This window comes from Hyperolius riggenbachi, chromosome 9, assembly GCF_040937935.1.
Source record: "Hyperolius riggenbachi isolate aHypRig1 chromosome 9, aHypRig1.pri, whole genome shotgun sequence".
Lineage (NCBI taxonomy): Eukaryota > Metazoa > Chordata > Amphibia > Anura > Hyperoliidae > Hyperolius > Hyperolius riggenbachi.
Window position 1 is genome coordinate 208,266,390 of NC_090654.1, and position 16,293 is coordinate 208,282,682.

The 16,293-nt window shown below is 44.7% G+C and overlaps 1 protein-coding gene across 1 annotated transcript in view; it reads left to right on the plus strand.

Moving 5' to 3' along the window:
- Positions 1-15,337, plus strand: part of FAM98B (family with sequence similarity 98 member B) — a 34,923-nt gene extending 19,586 nt beyond the window's left edge. Inside the window, exons 7-8 of the mRNA XM_068253915.1 lie at positions 1,008-1,175; positions 12,389-15,337. Coding sequence (XP_068110016.1) covers positions 1,008-1,175; positions 12,389-12,670 — 450 coding nt within the window. The 3' untranslated portion in view covers positions 12,671-15,337. The remainder of the gene's footprint in view (positions 1-1,007; positions 1,176-12,388) is intronic.
- Positions 15,338-16,293: the final 956 nt, after the last annotated feature.

Genomic DNA, 16,293 nt, shown 5'->3' on the forward strand with positions numbered 1-16,293 from the left:
TCTTCCCCTGGTCACCTCTCCCTTCTACACCGCTGCAATACCGACACACACAGGTTTGGCACTTCTCTTTGATGTATGTCAAGGCTGACCATATATGTATGAGGAATGGAATAAATTTCTGGGACTGTTCATGATACAGGTGCACAGTATTTTTCTTCATATGTACTGTACATGTATTGGCGCTCTGCGCAGAACCACTTGCTGCACAGTTCATAACTCTCCCTGCATGTCCATTTGAAGTGTCGGAGAAACATTTAAAGGTGTAAGTGTTACAAGCTGCAAGTAAAGTAAAGCATCCCTCAGAGCAAGGCCTGTAGCCCTCAAGTTGAAGCACAAGAGTGCCAGATCGTCAATTTTCTGCTATATTGTACTAAGTAGCTGTACTTGCGCAGATGCAGTACACTGCACTCGTGCACGAAGCAGAGCAGGCCGTTAAGTGTCAGAAGGTCCTGGGTGGCAGCAGCGGTCTTGAGGTAGATTTTGAAAGCCTCTGGAGAATGAAGAAGCTTCCCTCTTCTTAGGCAAGTATCCAACTTTTTATTTTTAAAACCATCTCAGGTCTGCTTTAATGTTACGGAGAGTACTTTTCCAGATCAGCAATGATTAATTCAGTCTATTAAGTTTCCTTGAAGCCATGGTGAGAGTCCACTGTTCCTGCCACATTGTATCTTGTGCATTGCTCTGTACTGTGTTTCATGCATACAGGTCAGTGTACTCACAGCTGCAAAACTCTGCATACAGCTCATTGGCAGATACTTATAATTCGATGTTCAGCTTGGGCTAGCAGAGGAGAGACCGGGTGTAGCAAAATGTAGGCTAAGAGTAAAAATGCCTGCTTCAGCAGAGCTTGTATTTGTCCAGAAGGAAGGTGGTCTTCTGCTTTTTACAAACGTGAAGCTACATTTTAGGATCTTGAGTCTTTATAATGCAGTACATACTCTGAAGTCTTTGTTAAATTATTAGTTATGCAAACCCATATTTGAACTAGGTATACTTTTTTTTTCCAGGCAAAGACAGATGAGATTGCACGTGCTTACCAACCCATACGGTATTCGCTGTGTGCAAAGTCAGGAGTCACTTTGTCGCACCTCTTGGCTGCCAGGGAGGATCTCTCCAGAATAGTGCGCACCAGCAGTGGTTCAATAAGGGAGAAGACCGTCTGTCCTGTTAATAAGGTATGATTTTCAGGTCTGCAGTGTTCTTCCTCCTTTTTCTCCTTTCAAACATTCGGAGAAATGAGTGTCCCTCTTCACTAGAAGATATGATTGGGCAATATGTCCACCTGTAAATGGAGAAAATACTCCTGATGGAGTAAATGGAGAAAATAGTGCCTAAGAATAAAGGACAACTACCAAAGTAAAACGTTTTTCCATAACTGCACATTTAAATGGCAGTGAATGTGTATTCAAAGAATGTGGCATTCAAATAAAATAATGGTCCCTTTTTTCCTTGCAGTACCTGAAAAACATTGCCCCATAAGAGTACTAAGGCTTGGTTCACACATTAAATATGTACATTTCGGTTCTAGTCCTGTCAGTTTTGCATCAGTTTTACCTGACTGGACTGGAAATGTACACCTTTTATGTGTGGACACGCCCATAGAAACATGTACAAAACTGATACAAATCTGACTGGACCAGAAACACAGATTTATGTGTGAACCCATCCATAGAAACACATACAAAAAACTGCCAAATTTTAAATAAAAAAAAAAAAAAATAAGACAGGACTGGATACCTTCTTATGTGTGAACCAATCCTAATGCCGGAAATACACGATGCGTTTTTGCGTTCGTTTTTGCCGTCGTTTTCGCTTTCGATAGATTCTACTCTCGATTCACTGCTCGATTCTCCTCTCAGTTCCTTATCTTTTCTTATCAATTTACATTCACTTGAATGAGGAGAATCGAAACGAAAGTAGAATAGACCAGATCCGACGGGTTGGAATTTATCTATCGAACCCATCTATCTAAAGTAAAAACTTAACGTGTATTCCCAGCATAAGAGTGTCAGACTGCAAAACAGTCCACCTTCACAGGTTTTTTAAAGAGAGCTGTGAGTTGCAGAATCTAAATACTGGTCGTCGTTCCTCCACATCTGACCCCCCCTCCTCCCATTGTGAGCACATTAAGATCCTTCAATGCACAAGGGGAACAGACAGTGCCGTTTCATGCAAAGTTACAGTTCACTGGCTTAACTGTATACCCCGTTGGAAGTGGGAGGTCTTGTATGTAACAGCAGGCAAGGAGCTATTCAAATAAAAATCGGTGACAATGTTGGGCAGTGTCAGTGGCGTGGGACCTTTCAGAAGGCTGCAGACGTTTTAGTATTTGAAGGCTAGTTTACAGTAGTGTAAGGATGTTTGCCATCTGCAGCATTCTAATATCGCCTTACTTTTTGTTACATAAGAGTTCCCATTTTTTCCCGCATAGAGTTATGTTTGCAGGCAATGGCCACATTGGGCTCTATTCACAAAACTTCTCAAAAACGACTTCTTTACAACCGAATTATTAAAAATCACCTTTCAGCACATTTAAAAATCACCTTTCAGCACATTTACAAGCAAAATAATCACTCAAAGTAAGTTGTTCCTTATTAACTTTATTTCAATATTACTTTTCTTACCTTCATTTTTTTACCTTTGGGCGCTTAAAGTGTACCAGAGCTGAACTAAATGCAAAAATCGATACTTACCCGCCGTTTCCTCCAGCAGCATAAGCATGTGTGAGTCCTACGCCATCCTCCTGTGGTCTGCCGTTCACCCACGATCAGCCCTGGTAATAGGCTCAGTCTGGTCCAGTCTGGGTCTTCTGCACATGCGCGGACCTCCCACGCATGCGCAGTAGATCCGGGCTGACGTGACTGAGCCTATTACTGGGGCTGATCGTGGGTGAACGGCAGACCACAGGAGGATGGCGTAGGACTCGCACATGCTTATGCTGCTGGAGTAAGTCGCGGGTAAGTATCGATTGTAGCACATGTAAGGTGAAAACAGAGGACAACAGGTGAAAAAGCTTTGTGAATCATGCCCAATGAGGGGTAATGTCACGTGATTGTGCGCTGTCTGTTCCCTTGTGCATAGGATTGCTCCACAGAAGCAAAATCAATAATACATACACATGGGACATGATAAAAGCATGACTCAATAAAAAAACATGCAAAAGAATAAATCAGAAAAACCAATACAGCAGATAGGTCCTCATATGTAAAAAGCACACTGCAGAAAAATAGTAATCAGCAGGACATTATTCAAAGAAACTCAGTCTATAGTCCAGGAGCCAAAGAGAACGGCAACACCCTGTCGGGAGAGAGAGTAGTGAGATTATATATTACAAGCAAACCATTCTTCCCAGATTACATAATGGTCTAGGTTTTCTACACTAGTATAATAGCTCTTATCCATCAGCATAATTAAGTTCAATAGATTTTTGTCTGCCGTAGATCGCAGCGCTGTACAGTGTAATCAGACTCCTAGCGGCGATCACCAATGGGGGAGACTTCAAGTGGGGATGCGCACACGATCCCCAGCAAAACACACCCCCAGGACTATACGCCAATTGGCGTTAGGCGGTCCTGGGGCTGCCGCTGCATTCACACCAATTGGCGTTAGGTGATCCTGGGGCTGCCGCTGCATTCACTCCAATTGGCGTTAGGTGATCCTGGGGCTGCCGCTGCATTCACACCAATTGGCGTTAGGTGATCCTGGGGTTGCCGCTGCATTCACACCAATTGGCGTTAGGTGATCCTGGGGCTGCCGCTGCATTCACTCCAATTGGCGTTAGGTGATCCTGGGGCTGCCGCTGCATTCACACCAATTGGCGTTAGGTGATCCTGGGGCTGCCGCTGCATTCACACCAATTGGCGTTAGGCGATCCTGGGGCTGCCGCTGCATTCACGCCAATTGACGCTAGGCGATCCTGGGGCTGCCGCTGCATTCACACCAATTGGCGTTAGGCGATCCTGGGGCTGCCGCTGTATTCACACCAATTGGTGTGAGGCAGTCTTTAGGTAGTTAAAGGACTAATGAGGCCAAAAAATAAATGCAGTTTTACTTACCTAAGGCTTCTTCCAGCCCCTAGAAGTCATTTGTTTCCCTTGCCGCAGTTCCGCTCCTATCCGGGATCCCGCTGGCAGCTTCTAAGGATCGCCGACCCCTTGTGAGAACACGCCCACATCACCTGGGACGCGTTCGCTTGCCTGCACAAGAAGATGCTGACCTAACTGCGGTTGGCGATCCCTGGAGGCTGCCAGCGGGACCCAAATTACTTCTAGGGCCTGGAAGAAGTCCCAGGTAAGTAAAACTACCTTTATTTTTTTGTCCACATAAGTCCTTTAAAGGACAACTGAAGTGAGAAGACTATGGAGGCTGCTTTCTTTTTTTTTTTTTTGTAACTCTGTTTTTTATTGAGATCAAATAAGTGGAGATACAGGTACAAACGTTATCATTAAAGATTGATTGACATTAGGTTACAAAACGTGACTTAGGGGGTTCAGTATTACACTTAAATTTACATATGGAAGATGTTATGCTCCATAAGGTGAGTATTGACCGTACGTACATCTGGGTTTTAGTCCATTAGTCCATTTCCCATGAAGGGTAACCTTTTTTTTTCATGTACCTGTTAAGCTTATGGGAGAGAAAAGTAAGAGAAAAAAAAAAAAAGAACATTGTACATTTGAACAACAGTTGAAATCAGTTGAAAACAAGGGACGAGGGAAAAGGAAGGTGGAAGAGCATTAATGCTTTTAGAGGCGTAGGTTAAAAGGTTTGACCCAGAGGTGCCTGGGGAGGCTATTAAGGACGGTGGTGGTGTCAGGTTGGTTCCTACTCTTAGCAAAAAAGGAGTATTACAGGGTTGTGGGAAAAGATGAGCCCTAATGGGGTCCAGGTTTTTTGTGGAGGGGGGTGGGACTAGTTAGTTAAGGTCAAAGTGATTCTCCCAAGGGCCCCATATTTTGTCAAAGCGAGCCTCAGTGTCTCTTAGAGAAGCAGTAAGTTTCTCCATTAATTTGACCCACTTTATTTTATTAATGACTTCGGATAGTTCTGGGGGAGCAATGTTTTTCCAATTAGAAGAGATAGTTAGTCTAGCGGCTGTTAAGATGCGTATGATTAATATTCTCTGGAATTTTTGGATTAGAGGGGCTGATTTGCCCAATAACATAAACATGGGGTCCAAGGGTATAGTCACCTCTAAAACTTGAAATATTAGGTTCTGAATACTCAGCCAGAATGGGGTAAGGATAGGGCAAGACCAAAAAATATGGTCGAGTGTTCCCTTGAGTCCACAGCCACGCCAACATAAATCTGAAGCACCAGGATAGATGCGGGAAAGTTGGTCGGGGGTTAAGTACCATCTAAACAAAATTTTATAGATGTTTTCTTTGATTTGGACACACATTGAGGAGTCTTTGGCGTTCTGCCAGATGGAGTCCCAGTCAGAGGGAGAGATAGGTTGTGCCAAGGCGGATTCCCATTTTGTCATATAGGGGTGATTAGGAGTATTAGAATAGGAATTTGTAGAAAGGAGGATATAAATTTGGGAGATCAGGCCCTTCTGATGGCCTTTTTGCAGGCACAGATTCTCAAAAGCTGTGGCACGATCTATGTCCGTCCGAGCGGGTAGGATTGATCTTATGAAGTGGGAAATTTGGTTATATTCTAAGAAGAGGCTCGCAGAAGGGGAAAATTTTTCACTTAGTTGGGAGTAAGTAATGAAGGATGTAGACATTGGTCGCAGCCAGTCCTGGAGCCTAAAGAATCCCCTGGAGTACCATCGTCTCATGAAATTGTAGTCCATACCGGGTTTGAACCTGGGGTTCCCTAGAAAAGGTTGTAGTCTATATGGAGACTTCAAGCCTGCACTGTGAGCTATTTTTGACCAGATGCGTAACATAAACCTAGTTGAGGAGAGACCCAGAGAGGCTTGGGGAGGATAGGTGTTGTTAGACCAGATACAGGAGGCTAGAGAAATTGGGAGAATTTCAGTGGATTCAATGAGAGCCCATTTAGTCCTAGCTGTAAAGTCCGAACATTCGGTTATTTGGCGAAGGTGGGTGGCCTTATAGTATTGAGCGATAAGGGGGAGGCCTAGACCTCCCTGGTCCCTCAGAGCCGTCATGACAGACCCTGCAACCCTGGGTTTGTTGCGGTTCCAGATGAATTTATTGATTTCCTTTTGGAGGATGGTTAGTTGGGAGGAGGGTACAGGGATTGGAAGGGTTTCAAATAGGTAGAGGAGGCGGGGGAGTATGTTCATTTTTACAGAGTGTAGGCGTCCTATCCAAGAAATATGATAACATGTCCATTTATGGAGATCTTGAATGATAGAGGTGATGACTGAGGGGAAGTTGTGCTTATAGAGAGAGTTGTATGAGGTAGTAAGGAAGATACCCAAGTATTTCAAAGTATGTTTTCTCCAGTTGTAGTGGTAGTTCTCTTGTAGGTTGGCCAGCGAGAAAGGGGGGATGTTGATGGGTAGAGCTTCCGTTTTATCACGGTTAAGCTTATAACCTGAGAGATCTTCGTATTCCTGGAGGATTTTATGCAATACTGGGAGAGTGGTCAGGGGTTCCACAAGGGTCAGGAGGACATCATCTGCAAATAATGAGATTTTGTGTTCCCACTGGCCCTGGGTAACCCCTCTGATGTCTGGGTTCTGGCGTATGGCACAAGCCAGGGGTTCTATGCTAATGGCAAATAAGAGAGGGGAGAGTGGGCACCCCTGTCTTGTGCCATTGCGGATAGGGAAAAAGAGGGGAGGAGCAGAGGGGAGTTTAACTGTGGTTGAAGGGTTGGAGTATAGGAAGCGTATTAGGTTGTAAAATGGGCCCGAGAAACCCTGATGTTCTAGTACTGAAAAAAGAAATGGCCAGGATAGCCTGTCAAAGGCCTTCTCTGCATCCAAACTCAGGAGCAGAGAAGGCCTCCGAGACCTCCCCATAAGTTCCACCAGGTCGATTAGCTTTCTGGTGTTGTCTCCTGCTTGTCTCCCTTGAATGAAGCCCACCTGATCATTACTGATTAATGATAGGAGGATAGGGTTAAGCCTATTGGCCATTGCCTTTGTAATTATTTTGAGGTCCGAGTTTAGAAGGGAGATGGGTCTATAGCTCTGGGGGACCAGGGGGTCCTTCCCTTGTTTGGGGATCATGGTGATGAAGGATCTTAGGAAGGAGTCCGGGGCCTGATTACCGAGCAGCAGTTTATTTCCTAGGGAGATCAAGTGGGGTAGTAGGATAGATTTAAAAGTCTTATAGTATTTATAAGTGAGGCCGTCTGGGCCTGGAGTTTTTGACGTAGGAAGGTGTTTAAACACCTCTTCAAACTCCTCTGAGGTAAACGGAGAGTTGAGAGTTGTTTGTTGGATGGTTGTGAGCTTAGGTAAGTCTAATGAGGCGAGAAACGTGGAAGTACGGGAGGAGAGCAGAGTTTCATTTTGGTGGCCTGGGAGGTTGTAGAGGCCCTTATAGTAATCAGTGAAAATTTTTGCGGTTTGGGAGGGATCGTAGTGTATAGTACCCTTGGGGTCTTTCATGGAGTAAATGTGGGCCTGGGAGCCTTTAGGGTTCAGCTTCCTAGCTAGTATTGTATGGGGTTTATTGCCCCGTTCAAAGAATAACTGTCTGGTCCAGCGGAGGCTTTTTTCTAATTGAGCGGATTGAAGCTGTTTAATTTCTAGCTTAATGGATTGGATGTGTGTAAAGTTCTCAGGAGTAGAATAATTCTTAAATAGATCTTGAGCTTCTGAGAGTTTCTTATAGAGAGCCTGCAGCTGAGAATTGGTTAGGCGTTTTCTTTTAGTTCCTTCTTGGATAAGAAGGCCTCTGATATAAGCCTTATGGGCCTCCCAGGCCGTACCAAACGATGTGACAGAAGGGATGTTAATATCAAAAAATGACTGAAGGTCCCCTGATAGTTTAGATACCAGAGTCTTATCTTGTAGTAGAGATTCATTGATCCTCCAATGAAAGGGTTTATGGGGGGAGATGTTCCACTGGAGGTCTATTGAGACACCTTGGTGATCTGTCCAAGCTAGGGGGTGTATGTGGGAGTCTGATAGGATGGAGACTATTGGAGAAGGAGCGAAAAAATAGTCCAACCTAGAGTGGGAGGCATGCGGTGGAGAGAAAAAGGTATATTCTACTGATGTAGGGTGAGCTATTCTCCACAGGTCTAGGAGACTGTATTTTCTCATAAGGACTCTAAATTGCCTAGCGTTTCGTTGGTGAAGTGGAGAAGGGGTGGAACCAGGGGGGGATGATCTATCTAGTTGTGAGGAGAAGGCTAAATTAAAGTCTCCTCCTAAAACTAGGGGGCCTTCAGTCATCTTCTGTAGCTTAACTAGAAAAGAAGAGAGAAATGAAGTCTGATTTACATTTGGGACATAAACATTTGCCAGGGTTACTGGTTTACCTGCTAAGTTACCTATTAGTATCAGGTATCTTCCTTGGGGGTCTGAGATCGTACGTGATACCCTGAGGGGAACCCCTTTTTTAACTAGGATCGCAACCCCTGCCTTCTTTTGGGGGCCTGATGCTAGGAATATTTCCGTGAAGAGTTTGCTATAAATCCGTGGGGGATCAGCTTTCCTGAAATGGGTCTCCTGGATCATGGCTATATCCACCCCAAGCCTCCTGAGATCTTTTAAGAGGGCAAATCTTTTTTGGGGGGTGTTAAGCCCCTTAGCATTTACAGTAAGACATTTAACCATTGTCATAGAGGGTGTTTGTTATGTGGAAAATTGAGAGGGAGGCTGCTTTCTTATATGCTTTCTTTTAAACAATACCAGTTGCCTGACAGCCCTGCTGATGTATTTGGCTGCAGTAGCATCTGAATAACACCAGAAACAAGCATGCAGCTAATCTGGTCAGATCTGAAAATGTCAGAAACATCTGATATGCTGCATGCTTGTTCAGGGTCTATGGCTGAAAGTATTCGAGGCAGAGGATCTTCGCCTTCCCCACCGTCAAGTGTGTCATGCACAGACGCAAGCGTACTACGCCTGTGCATGACGGCGGGGAAGGTGAAGAAGAGGACTCGTTGCCGGGGGCCGACTGTCAGTCGTACAGAAACAAAGCTAAGCAGCGGCGGGGGCCCAGAGGACACTCGAGGAGCTGCGAGGGTACAGGACTGCTGCAGGGGGCTGGGGAAACCCCAGGTGAGTGAAACTTTTTTGCTTCAGAGTTGAGGTTCACGTTAACCTCCCTGCTGTTCTAAAAATTAGCTGCGCATGGCAGGGAGGGTGTTTTTCCGCTTTTTTTTTTTTTTTTTTTGCATGTAGCTAGCCTAGCGCTAGCTACATGCTCCCCCCCCCCTCCCTGCGGCGTCCACCCGTATGCGGATATGCCCATCCGGAAATCCCGTTCTGAACAGGATTTCCATGAGGGCTTCCCTCGTCGCGATGACGTCATCGACATCGTGACGTCAGAGGGAGTCCCGATCCACCCCTCAGCGCTGCCTGGCACTGATTGGCCAGGCATCACACGGGTCTCGGGGGGGGGGCACCCTCTGATGCGGCGGAGCGGCGGCGATCGTAAGTGACACGCAGCTAGCAAAGTGCTAGCTGCGTGTATAAAAAAAAAAAATATGCAAATCGGCCCAGCAGGGCCTGAGGAATCCTCCGCTGCAGGTTACCCCGAGCAGAGCTCGGGATAACCTGCAAGGAGGTTAAAGGACTCGTCAATAAAAAAAAAGCTCCCCTGTTCTACTTAACATGGGCTTCCTCCAGCCCATTGCAGCTGACAAGTTCCACGCTGACAGCTCCGCTCACAGCCACCGAACGGGGGTGCCCGGCTGTGCAGAGGCCTCTAGTGTGCATGTGTGAGCGCCGCTGTCAATCAAGTCCACATGGTTCATGTGGTAGTTAGTTCTGCGCCTGCACAGTACACAGTGGCAGTAGTTCTGCACCTGCGCATCGCAGACAATGTGGGCTTGATTGACAGCGGTGCTAGCGCAGGCGCAGTAGAGGCGACCTCGAGGTCGCCCTCTGCACTGGCGGGGACCCTGGGCCAACGACTGAGTGTGGAGCTGCGATGTGGGACATGTCAGCTGCAAGGGGCTGGAGGAAGCCCCAGGTAAGTAGAACGAGGGAGGGGAGCTTTTTTGATTGATGATTCCGTTGCTCATTTCCATTGCATGTGAATCTCTGTTTTCATTTACGGAAAACACATTCATGTTAACATATGGGCTCCTTTCCGTTGTTTGAATATTCATTTTTTCTTTCCGTGCGTGCAAATCCTCACATGTGAAACACAAGCCTACAAAGAAAATTGTTCCTAAGACCTGGTTCACACTGCAAAACTTAAGCGCATTGCAAATTTCAGAGCGATTTTTGAAAGAATGTGTGTTTTTGCACGTTGCTTCAAACTGAATCGCTTCAAAAAATGCTGCATGCGACTCATTTAGGTTTTTAAACAAGCCTTGCTGCTGAGGGAACAGTCTCATAGGGTTACTGTAGCAAAGCAGTTTTCAAATGACTGGTAATTTGAGAAGCCCTCAGAAGCGCTAGCAGTGTGAACTAGCAATTGGGACTTATCCATTTCCTCCTTGATTTGTGCGTCTTGATGGGGAGAGAGTTTATATTGAACTAAACAGAGAAGAGAGAAGCTACACTGAGAGTCAGGGAGGAGGATGGTGGCTTCAGCTCTGGTGACTCATTTGTGCTAAGCTTTTCTGTTTAATATCCCTTTTATTTAAATAGATGGGTTTTTTTTTTTTTACCAGATACGTCAAACACTCTGTTCAAAGTACAGATAATGACAGAATGGAAGGCATCAAACACTTCAGATAATAAGAATCCTGGCTACATTGATTTCTGACTCTTATAGGGAATATACTCTGATGAAAGCATTAGAGGGGGAAAAAAAGAACACAGGAACAAAATCATTAAATATTGTATTACTGGGAGAAGGATTAACCCTTGTTAAATCGCCTAACAGTGGCAAGTCCTGTGGCTCATCCAAATTGACCAGAATGATTCAAATTATCTTATCTAAAGTTAAGGGGTTATCATACCATGCTTGCCAACTTTTATTTAACTGAAGCGGACCACACACAGGTTGATTATGGTCCGATATGCATTACAGATTGATTACTAACCGTTTGGAATTTGCTCGTATCGTGATCTGTGTATAACCTACATAGCATACTCCATTTTGATAAATTACAGCCAAATCTAAGAATTGCAAGCTGTGTGGCCATCGGTCCCCCACTGATTCTGCCCTGACCCTTCACAGAGCTTTTCCAACATCTCTGTCCAGACTATTAATAAACTGCATAATGGACCTCCAAAGCAAATACATCTCTCTTTACTTACCTGGGTCTTCTTCCAGACCCTAGAAGTCCTTTGGGTCCCTCGCCGCAGCTCCAGTCCTCACCGCTGGCCACCTGTGACTATTGTTGACCTATCGGTGGGTCGGCACTACTATGTCCACGTCACCGTGGGTGTACTGCGTCTGCGCAGTACCCGTCCAATGAAGTGGACGTGTTTGCGGGCGCCCGTGCATGTGCAGAAGCACTGACCCGCCGATCTGCAATAGTTTCAGGCGGCCAACAGCATACTGGGCAGGACTGAAGCTGTGGCGAGGGACCTAAAGTACTTCTAGGGGCTGGAAGAAGACCTAGGTAAGTAAAGAGACAGATATTCACAGGGCTGTGGAGTTGGTGCCTAAATCATCCGACTCCTCAGTTTATGAAACTACCGACTCCAAGTACCCAAAATTGCTCTGACTCCACAGCGCTGTTTATATATTCGCCTCGGAAGTCCTTTAATATGATCGGTAATATTGCTAAAATAGATATCTATTCAATCAAATGTTTGAATCAACTGGGAATCGATCAGGAAAACTGATACAGCAAGATGCGTCATACCTCCTCTTATAGCCTTCTATGGCAAAATGCATCTTAAGTCTTATTACTGTGAAGTGGCAATAAAATTAGTTTACAAATATTTTTATTTGAGCAATCTTTATAAAAGTCTTATTTGTTGTAAAATCACATGATGTTCAGCACTGTTCGTCTTGTTGGCCTCTTTTGTCCATTTCTTCATATATTGGTTAGAACATCATGTAGCTTGGCTGACCAAAGATAAAGGATCTGAAGATTAACCCTTTTTTATTGAAAAAAATGGGTGTGATTGGTGGCCAGGTGCTAACCAGTGGCCAGCTTTCTTACCAGGAGGGGCTTGCACAGTCCTGTATGTAAAGCTTCAGCATTCGAGATTTTGGCCACCGCAACTTTATAAAGTGACTTCTTACATTTGGTAACGATCGCTGCTGTAATGATGGATCATTTTTCAGTCCTGTTTCATGTTGTATCTGAATAGCCTAATATATAAAACTGAAATGTTCCAGTGCTGCATCTGGATTTTTCACATGCTTTTTTACAGGTTCTGATGGGACGGGTGCCTGACCGAGGAGGAAGACCATCAGAAATAGACCCTCCACCTCCAGAAATGCCACCCTGGCAGAAGAGACAGGACGATGGAGGAAGGGGAGGCTGGAGAGGTGGACGTGGTGGTGGAGGAGGATTTGGAAGAGGTGGTTTTAATCGAGGTGGAGGAAGAGGAGGAGGAGGAGGAGGTGGTGGTGGTGGTGGTGGTGGTGGATTCCAGGGAAGAGGAGGATACGGGGACAGTTATGGAGGAAGAGGAAATTACAGGAGGTTCTGAGCGGAGCAGCTAATTGGACTGTCATGCATAAAGCATCCTCAAATCTGCATTTCATGAACTGATTTTGAAGGTGTAAAGGTATTTGTAAATGACATACTTGGAGCAGTTGATGTTCCTTTTTAACAAACGTGAACTTATTTATTTTTTGCTACTTTTGATATGAAAGAACATGAAAAGTGAACATCATTCGAGAAGCATATAGTACATATAGTTTATTTAGGATATCTGTGTTCTGTTTGGCTGGATTCTTCTTACCAAATCACTGTTCACAATCCCCCCTCATGCATCATATGTTAGTCTTTTTGGTTGCAGTATTTGGGACTATGCACAGGGCTGTAATAATAATCTTACAGAATTTGTAAGTGTTGTAAGTTTACCCAAATAAGTTTGCAAAGTACTGTTTATCAGTATAGCACATTCAGACAACGTGTTTCGCAAGAGTACTTCTCACTTCCTCAGATCTATACAGTCCTTGTAGCTGTAGTGAAAAGGAGCTAAAAGCGATGTCTGATTGTGCTCAATAAATTGTTTTTGGCCACATCCGTTATCTATATTATTGGGACTACTTGCCTCTTTTAAACAGTCCATAATTTTATGTATATTTGGGTGAACTCTTTTTCCAGAAATGTGACTACAGGTGACTATGTTGCACTTGGCATTTTACTTCCTGAGTTGTGTGTTTGGTGTCTTATGCAGAACATACTACACTGAATATGGTCGTCTAGATGCTAAATGTTAATTTTATTTACTAAATTGTGTCTGAATTGGAAACACGTTGTGTAAATATTGTGCCACCTTCGTAGCAGGGCTGTGGAGTAGGAGCCATTTTGGACACTCTGAGTCGGTGGTTTCAATAAACTGAGGAGTGGGAGTCAGATGATTTTTGAACTTAATCCACAGCCTTTGTAAAAATTAGACTAAGGAGTCGGAGTCGAGGAGTCAGAGCAATTTTCGGTACCTGGAGTCGGTGGAATCCTAAGGAGTCAGATGATTTTTGTATTGACTCCACAGCTCTGCCTTCACGTAGTTCGTGAAATGAGAGGGCGGACAGACGTGTTATAGCACACCTAGGCATGCTTCACACACTACAGAGTTTCACCTGTAGGAGTATTAGGAATGTTGTTTCTGTGTTTGATCTACTTCTTTCTTGGATTTCTCTTTGCTGTTTTCCTCACGAGAGGTCATTTGAGTCTAGGAACAGATCCCTGCTATCTACATAGGGTTTTTTGTTTTATATTCGGTTTGTAGGTGCATAGACTGATTTCCAAATACAGATGTGACACAAAATGAGACAGTTACCTAAAACAATCAATTAGGCTTAAATTATTGGATTACATACTAATCCTCAATCCACCACCATTCAGCAGGATGAGTGGAGGTGTTTGCTTTGAACCCGTTTGGCATCAGTTCCTAGACTATTTGCTAAAAGAGATGTTCATCTGGTTGTTACAGGGGTACACAGTGCTGTTTGTGGGTTCATTTGAAGTAGAGGTGTGTGGAACCAAAATCTACACCTATGTCCCTGTTAATTTTGGATCTATGGGTGGTGGGATGATGCAAAAAAGATGGAGATTCTGTTCCAGTGCCCACCTCTTGCTCTAACAAACTGGACGAAGAATGAGTGGGTAAACGCAAAATTCAGGTTTGCCTGAGTGTTGGTGGATGTGGTCCTTTGCAGAAAGGTGTTAACTCACCTTGGCTGCCCCACAGCACTCCATTCACAGCTGGAAGGAAGAAGTATTGGGAGGATGTAGAGTGGAGCACTGTGGCCAGAGGCAGTGACCGAGGTGATTTAATCCCCTCCGCCATGTGCCACATCAACTAACATTCGGGTTTAGCGCTCACTCGCTCATCCTTTACTGTGAACTCACTTGGATCCTTGGATCAATTCATAGCATGCCACAAATATGACATGCAACATGAACACTTGCAACCACTGGTGGACTACCTCTTCAGACTGTTCTGGTGAATACCATTGAACAACTATGTGTCTCACACACCTGCACTCTCCCCCTCCTGCCTTACTGAATGGCGGCAATGTGAAATCCTCCAGAAACTGATGTGGGATTTTATTGCTTTGGGAAACTGTTCCACTTTTGCTCATGGTCATAGGTGGCTTCACTACAATGTTGGTGTGTAGATGTCATTTTTGTAAAGATGTGCTCATGCCAGTTATTTTTCTTTAGATAAAACTGCTCCTGTAATCTGATTCTATGTCTACTCTAGTTAATTCACTGCCAGCTACTCGAGTTTGTTTTGAACTACCAATGCCAGCAAGGCTCTGTCCCTTCTCCTAGCTGTTCCAAAGCCTACACTACTCCCCCAGGACACTGTGAAGCCAAACAGCCCGTAGGAGGAAGGGAAGAGACTCTTGGAGCAGATGTTTGCCCACTTTTTCTATAGCTAAAAGTTTTTGTTGTGGGTAATATTTTACACCGTGAGATCAGCATTAGGATAAGGTAGGTGGTTCCACTAAAGTTCAGTTCTGTGTGTACAAAGATAATCTATAGTCCATGCTGTTTGGTCCGCCTTGTGATCATTTCTGATCATATTGATGATTATAGTATTATATATTTTACTTGTGTACAACCCTGTCTGTCATACATCTTCATAGGACACATTAAAGGGCACCTTAACTGTCATTGAAAAAAAAAAAAGGTTCACTTACCTGGGGCTTCCTTAAGCCCTCTGCAGCCGTGCTGTGCCCTCGCCAGTCCACGATTATTCTCCGGTCCCCCGCTGCTGGTTAGATTAATTGGGACTGGGAGTCGGCCCATGTCCACGCGTCTCCTTGTATGCATTCCTGTGGACAGGGGCTAAAAACAACCCACGGCAGGTGACCGGAGGATAGTCGGGGACTGGCGAGGGTACAGGACGGCTGCAGGGGGCTTGGGGAAGCCCCAGGTAAGTGAAACTTTTTTTTTTTTGATGACCGTTATGGTTCCCTTTAAAACCAATCCTATTATACACTGACCTTCAGGGGGTCACAAAGCAATAGCCCTACTACACTGTACAACTATTTTGTGGGGTAAGCTACTAAACCTGCCAGTATTTTGGGGATTATGGGAGAAAACCAAGCCGGAGGACAATGTTTACATGAAAATAGATAAATAAATAAACCTCCTACCCGCCTGCCATAAATCTTTTTTTTTTTCCTGCTTTTGTCTCTGCCACAGTACTGCAGGTATGCTGTGTATCCCCACTCCTTCACACTCCTGGCTTGCCCAATACCACACTGCTGCTTTACCTTAGCGCAGATGATAGAAGTTACTCGACTAACTTCTCCTAGCATGACCTGCACAATAAAAGTGTGCTTGTGCCATGAGGGATGTACCAGATATAGTGGGTGCCACCACAGACCCCAAGAGGAGGTGACAGGAAGATGACTCCTCAGGGATTTATCAGTAAGGCTGGATTCGCACTACGCACGTTGCATAAAGCACACGTCGTGTGTGAACTGCAATAGAAACAGAACATAAACTTAAGTCCAAAGCCTGCATGCAGCGAGTTAGAATAACTCAGTCCGTTACAGTGCAGAGATGTGAACAGCTCCATACTATTGTAAGGCTAGTGCATTGATATGCAGAATTATTCTGCAACACAACTGATGCACTATGAATGCC